General features: G+C 42.5%; 1 protein-coding gene across 1 annotated transcript in view; it reads right to left on the reverse strand.

The window, feature by feature from the left end:
- LOC143029286 (uncharacterized) overlaps positions 1-6,313 on the reverse strand; it is a 114,558-nt gene extending 108,245 nt beyond the window's left edge. Inside the window, exon 1 of the mRNA XM_076192021.1 lies at positions 5,858-6,313. Coding sequence (XP_076048136.1) covers positions 5,858-6,174 — 317 coding nt within the window. The 5' untranslated portion in view covers positions 6,175-6,313. The remainder of the gene's footprint in view (positions 1-5,857) is intronic.
- Positions 6,314-7,500: the final 1,187 nt, after the last annotated feature.

The raw sequence follows: 7,500 nt of genomic DNA on the forward strand, positions 1-7,500 counted from the left end.
GACTCTGGAACAAGCCTCTGGATCCAGTGACCCGAAGAAGTCTCTGGAACGTGCCTCTGGATTCAGTGACCCGAAGAAGTCTCCGGAGCGCGCCTGTGAATCAAGTGACCCGAAAAAGTCTCTGGAATGAGCCTCTGAATCAAATGACCTGAAGAAGTCTCTGAAACGAGGTTCTGGATCTAGTAACCTGAGGAAGTCTCCGGAACGTCCATCTGAATCCAGTGACCCAAAGAAGTCTCGGGAACAAGGCTCTGGATCCAGGGATCCAAGGAAGTCTGGAACGAGCCCTGGATCCAGTGACCTAAAGAAGTCTCTGGTCTCTGGAACGTGCCTCTGAATCCAGTGACCCAAAGAAGTCTCTGGAACGTACCTCTGGATCCAGTGACCCGAAGAAGTCTCCGGAATGCGCCTCTGAATCAAGTGACCCAAAGAAATCTCTGGAACGAGCCTCTGAATCAAATGACCCGAAGAAATCCCTGGAACCTGAAGAAGTATCTGGAACGAGGGTCTGTATCCAGTGACCCGAAGAGGTCTCTGGAACAGGGTTCTGGATCCAGTGACCCGAGGAAGTCTTTGAAAGAAGCCTCTGGATCCAGTGACCCCAAGAAGTCTCTGGAACATGCCTCTGAATCCAGCGAGTCCCCAGCTTGACTGAGTTCGGTTGTAGCAAAGGTGTTTCCAGGCTTCCAGTCGTCGTTCATATTCTCCTTTTAAGGGTCCGTCCGCATAGAACGGTTATTTGGATATATAAAAACTCTAGAATTAGGGTCTACTGGAGTTTGGATGTACCAAAAGTGTCTCCAGGCTTCCACTCTTCGTTCATATTCTTTCTTTGAGGTCGAGGGTCCGTCCGCATGGAACGGGTCTTTTGGGCATAGAAAACCTATGGAATTAGAGTCTGCCCTGTGGAAAAAAGGGAATTGAAAGGGAGCTGGGATGTCGAGGGGCTGGATCTGTGTACATGGAAGGGGATCCGACGCCGAGGACCTGAGAAACTATTTACTCATCGTCTCACGAAGGATTATAGCCTAAAGCGTGAATCAATAAGCGGAGTCAAAGGGAACAGGACACTTGGGGAAAATACGCGCAGGCGCAGTTCCTCGTGTTGTCTTTCGTGGGTCTTCCGTGATGGTTGATTTAATATAGGATGATAATAAATAAGAACATAGAATGAAGGAGACTACAAGAGACCATAAGGCTTACACTAGGCAGTTCCATGTCCAGTACCACCTACCATCCCCATCCATAAAGTTGTCTAATCTTCTCTAAAAACAACCAGATGTTCCAACCCTCACCACCTGGTTACTATGTCTATTCTAATCATTAACCACTCTGTTGGTAAACCAGTTCTTGGACCCTTTTTCTAATATAAGAACGTAAAAGTGGAGGAGACTGCAGGAGACCATAAGGTCTACACTAGGTAGTTCCATGTCATCCCAATCCATAAAGTTATCTCATCTTCTCTTCAAACAATCATTTGTTTCAGCGCTCATTACAGGGTTATACTAAGTCTAATCAATCTGTTAGCCACTCAGCTGGTAAACAAACACACACACACACACACACACACACACACAAACACAAACAAACAAACAAACAAACAAACACTCAGTGTACGTCAGGGTGTTCTTTATTCAGAGTATTTAGAGAACTTAGAAACAATTTGCAGTTATATTTTCCTCTCTCCCTCCCTCCCTCACTCACTCACTCTTCCCTCCCTCCTCCTCCTTCTTTCCCTCCCTCTCTCCAACCCTTTTCCTTCCTTCTATTCCTCCTTTCTCCCTCCTTCCTTCCCTCCATCTCTCCCTCCATCTCTCCCTTCTTCCCTTCTTTCTTTCCTCGCTCCTTTTGCTCCCCCTTTCTGCCCTTTCCTTTCCTCCCTTCTTCCCTACCTCCCTCCCTCCCTCTTTCCTTTCCTCCTTCCCTCCCTCTTTCCTTCCATTTCTCCTTCCTTTCCTCCCTTCTTCCCCTCCCTCCCTCTCTTCTTCCCCTCCCTCCCTCCCTCACTCACTCCCTTCTTCAGTCTTTCCTTTCTTCCATCTTTCTCTCCACCCCTCCCTCCTCCCCTCCATATATTTCTCCATTCCTCCCTTCTTCCCATCCTTCCTTCTTCCCTCCCTATTTTCCTATCTCCGTCCATCCCTCACTCGCTCCCTTCTTCCCTCTCTCCTTTTCTCCATACCTCCCTCCTTCCCTCCATCTCTCCCTCCTTCCCTCTCTCCCTCCCTCCTTCCTTCCCTCTCTCCCTCCTTCCCTCCATCTCTTCCTCCTTCCCTCTATCTCTTCCTCCTTCCCTCCATCTCTTCCTCCTTCCCTCCATCTCTTCCTCCTTCCCTCCATCTCTTCCTCCATCCCTTCTTCCCTCCATCCCTTCTTTCCTCCCTCCACCTTCCCCTCCCTATACCTTGCCCTCCCTCCCTCCCTCCCTCCACCCCTCCCTGTCCCTAATCCGGGGCGTACTAGAAACTGCTGCGTTGGTGTTAGTGATTTCCAATGTAATATGAGTTTGTTTAGGACTTGAGGTCGAGTATCCTACATGTCCTATACATCCCCCTCCAGTTCTCAGTACTACTCTTAGAACCTAAGTGAACATAGAGCTCTACTTTACCTATTTATCAAATATATGGTCTAGGTTGTGTGTGTGTATTTCTTTGTATGTTTGTGTGTATGCGTGTTTAGGGGAGGTCTGTGCGTGTGTGTGTGTGTGTGCGTGTGCGTGTATGTACGTGTGTGTGTGTGCGTGTGTGTATGTACGTGTGCGTGTATGTGCGTACGTATGTGTGTGTGTTTGTTTGTTTACCTGTAGTATACAAGAAAGAATCAACGCTTGTAGGGTACTGTACTTTGCTCCCCAGTTATCGTGTGTGTGTGTGTTTGTTTACGTGTGTGTGTGTGTGTGTGTGTGTGTGTGTGTGTGTGTGTGTGTGTGTGTGTGTGTGTGTGTGTGTGTGTGTGTGTGTGTGTGTGCGTGTGTGTACGCGTGTGTATGTTTCAGGAGGATAGAAGGAACCAGGCAAGAAGGCAATACGGCTTAAAGTATGATCTTCATTGTTTGTTGCTGAAGTATGCATACGTATACCAAGAACAACAATTTATAATTCAGTTTATATTTAGACTGCGCCAGAGTGTCTTGAACCAACAATATCATGTTCAGTTATTCTTAGAACGCATAGTAGTCTACCGCTTACTTATACCTGCATCCACTCGAAATCGTATAACACAAGAGCTCTCAACTTGGGGGGGGGAGGGGAGCAAATGTACCTTTGGGGAGAATCTTAGGATTTCGGTGGGGGTGAGGGGAGACTGGATCCACTGATATTCCTACATAGAATTGCTGGATTATTGATGTTTCAAGAAACTACAATTTTATAGATACTACAATCTACGTGATCTACAGAACCTCGCAATTTTATAAGCATAATAGATTAAACAAACTGTATGTATATATATATATATATATATATATATATATATATATATATATATATATATATATATATATATATATATATATATTGTTACAGGGTATCACAAAAAGTTGAGACCTCCTCTACTATTTAAATTCACAGGTCTACCTGTGAAGTTTAAAGTTTGGACAACTCCGAGCATGTACCTGGAAATAATTTTGAGTTCATTGCGGGCTCAAAAAACAAAAAGATAAATAGAAAATAACACACATTCGCGGAGACTCAATTTTCGTTCCTATAAGGCACTAATGTGATCCAAGGCCCCTTGCCTAATGTGAGCAACATTCGACCCCTCTATATGTCTATCTATCTATCTATCTATATTCCAAAGTACTTCTTCCCCTTTGTAAAAGAAGTAACTATACAAGGCATATATCCAACCCCCATCACCACTCAACCATCATCAATTTGTTCCCTTATTATCTTACCTCTCTGTGGATGAAGGGTCATCCCTGTTTCCCGACACTCCGCTCGGGTCAGAAGCAATGCAGAAAGACACACTACGTCCAGAGCAAGGCATGACAGCCGAAGATGGTTTATCCCCACCGAGTCATTTACATGGCGACCCTCTCTTCAACGAAAACACTATTATTCGGTTGAACGTCGCGAACTACCTCTATCAGGAGACGAGGACGGTGTCCCTTTACAGAGGACTTTGTGGCGTGGAATTTGATCAATCATGCCTTTGGTTCAACTCGCTGGAGGCAGGATTCGAACTGCCGTCACCTCGACCTCCGTTGCAGGTGTAATATTACCCGAATATAGTCACATAAGCATTTGCAGGTACTCGAGAACTAACGGTGGTATTCTTAAAAAAAATCTTTTCCTTATATAAATCTTATATAAATCCTTGGAAGGGAAAGATTTATATAAGGAAAGATTTTTTTAAGAATGCCACCGTAAAGCTCTTACGGTGGTATTCTTAAAAGTCTTTCCTTATATAAATCTTTCCCTTCCAAGGATTTATATAAGATTTATATAAGGAAAGATTTTTTTTTTAAGAATACCACCGTTAGCCCTTTTTCGTTTCAGTTGGATCAGCACCCACAGAGACCAGGTGAGGGAGGGGGGGAGGGAGGAGGCGGGAACTCAACCATACGGTGACTTTAGCGTTTCAAAGATAGAATTAAAATCACAGAACCTCAGACGGAAACTACTAGATATTATTGTTTTTTTAAGGTACATTTTTACAGATTCTACAAACTACATAATCTGCTTCCTTCACCCTTCTCTCTCCTTGTTTCCTCCCTTCCCTTTCCTTTCCTTCCCTTCCCTTTCCTTCCCTTCTTCTCCCCTTTCTTCACTCCTCCATTCTTTCTTCCCTTCCTCAATCGTTCTCTCTTTTTCCCCCTGCAATCTCCTTCTCTCTCCCTCCCTGATCTTCTTATGTTTCTTATCCTCCTCACTTATTCATAATATTGAAGCCTTTTTGTTCCTAAAACAGCGTCAGGTAAAAATAAACATATCTAAAGAAACTATATGCACCTTCACTGATAGTTAAGAGATAGGAAATAGGGAAATAGAGAAACACCATCTTCATGGCGTCAGTATCTGTTCTATTATGGGCACAAGCAGCATGAATATGCTGTACCAAACTTCAGCATATTCGCAAACAAATATACATGTTTTTTTTTAATAACGTTTGCTGTATTTAGTAATGGAGATATCTATATTGGTATTGAAATCTATACTAATTTGTGTGTAATCAAAACGAATTGTTTTGAAATTGAATGTAGGTTTAAATTTGATTTGTCATATTTATCCAATTATTTGTTGTGGTATTATTTGCTGCCAGTCTTTCTCGTACCAGTTTTGTCTTTGTGTACTGCTGTCTGTGGAAGAGCTGTGTCTCGCTGCACAGCGTTTGGTCACAGAGGCTGAGGTAGATAGGGTGTTTGAGTGTGTCTTTCCTTATTTATTATTATTACCTTATTATTTTGTTTTATATTAATCTATTATTTTATTGTTTTTATTTGTTATCTTATTTTTATCATTTAAGTTCTTTTTGTTTTATAATTTTATCTTTCATTGTTATATTATCATTTTGTTTATTTTGTTTATTTTCATTATTACTTTGTATTTTTTATTCATATACTTAAACAGCCCTTTTTATCAGGACAAAAAGGTCTTTGATAAATTAGGTATGTTTGTGTATTGTTTCCTGTGTCATTTTTACCTTTAATTTTTTTTTAAACCTTCTATTTTTCTTTTATTTCTCTTTCATCTTCCTTTTTAACCAAACCCATCCCTTTTCTTGCCTTAAAGGTCTCTCTTATATCCTTGGTTTGTCCATTCCCTTCCCCTTCCAAGAATCATTTACCTTTCTACCTCCCTCCTCTTAAAAAAAAAAAAAAAAAAAAAAAAATCCCTTTCTTCTTCCCTTCACTTACTTGTGGCTGTAGACAACCGCCTCATAGGAGATGTGTCTGGGGAGGAGCTTCTCGAGGAGCTGATGGTCGTAGGGGGAACTGTTGACGACAGCAGCCGGAGGCCTCAGCGGCGAGGCCCCCGCTGAATTCGCGGCCGAAGAGGCACCGGTCGAGGTCGCCGGGGATCCCGACCCGCTCTTGTTGTTGTTGCTGTCGTTCTTGGTGGTGTCCGACTTCCCGTCGCTACTCCCGCCACCTCCACCTCCCCCTCCGCCACCCCCGCTGCTGCTGCTGCAACTGCTCGATTTGCTCGACTTGCTGGGGCTGCTGGTCAGCATCCTGGACCAACTGCTCAGGACCGCCCTCGGAGAGCCGCTCGAGGGCGGAGTTGGGCTCGAGGTGGTAATGGTGGTGGTAGGGGTGGGGGTGGGGGTAAGGGGGGTGGGGTGGTCCCAAGGAATGAGGTAATGGTGTTAAAGGGATTATGGTGCTCTGACCATGGGGTGGTGCCTGTTTTGGTGCAAGTAACAACAGATGATGATAACGGTGGTGGTTGTGGTGGTGGTATGTGTGTGAGTGTGTGTGTGCGTGTGTGTGTGAGTGTGTGTGTGTGTGTGCGTGTGTGGTGTCAAGTTTTGATTAGTTTAGAAGGCAATAATGGTGAACGCAGTGTTGGTGAATACAAGAAATGGTGATGGTGGAATAAGAAATGGTGCAAAAGTAGATGAATTAATGTTTCGGAAAAATGGTGGTGAAGGTTGTGGTGATACTGGTGGTGGCGTTAAAGATGATATTAAAGATAAAGGTGATAAAATTGTGGATTAAACACTGACAATGTCGACAGTATAGCCCAGAAGTTGTATCAGTGACTGAATTGACTAGGATGAATGTAGTGAATTACTTTAGTGTTAAGCTTATGTGGTGGGTTTATTTTGTGATAAGAATGACCAATGATGATTTATTCATGAAATGGTAAGAAATAGCGTGCATGGTTTTTATCCAAGTAGACGTAGTATTAAGGATCTACGATCTTGTGTAATGTATACTTATGTCTTGTGGCTTTTGTGTAAATAGAATGACGTTTGGTCTGTGTTCACTTTCTTGTTCTTTGGTGTTATTTAGCACAATTAGACTTGTTTACTTGTAAGTAATGTCAGTGACAAGCTTGATGAAACTTAAATGGGTTTTGATGACGTCAGAGTCGCTCGGTGGATCTTATGACTTCACGTCGTTCGGTGGATCTTATAACGTAATGTCGCTTTGTTATGATTCTCCCAAATCGTATCACATTTCTTTTTTTCATTCACAAAAGATTTTTTTCTTTTTCATTTCAAGAGAGGGAATGTTCTGTATAAATTTTCCACTTTTTTCTCTCTCCTTTTTTTTTTTGCCTGATTAGAAAAGGCCTTATATTTTATTTTATATTTTCTTTGATTTCCTTCACCAAATGATCTTCACTCAATGCATTCCGTTTATCGTTGTTTGCTCCATTCTTTCTTTCTTTTTTCTTTCTTTGACTCGAGAACTTTATTTTTCTTTTCTTTTTTCTTTTCTTTTGAATTCACAAAAACACTAGATATTCAAGGATTTTATTTTTTTCTTTTTCCTTTGGGTAGACAAGAAGACAGTAAGTATTTTTGGTACACTATTTCACTCCATATTCT

The sequence above is a fragment of the Oratosquilla oratoria genome, chromosome 10 (assembly GCF_046742065.1).
Source record: "Oratosquilla oratoria isolate Oo_2021 chromosome 10, ASM4674206v1, whole genome shotgun sequence".
Classification (NCBI taxonomy): Eukaryota; Metazoa; Arthropoda; class Malacostraca; order Stomatopoda; family Squillidae; genus Oratosquilla; species Oratosquilla oratoria.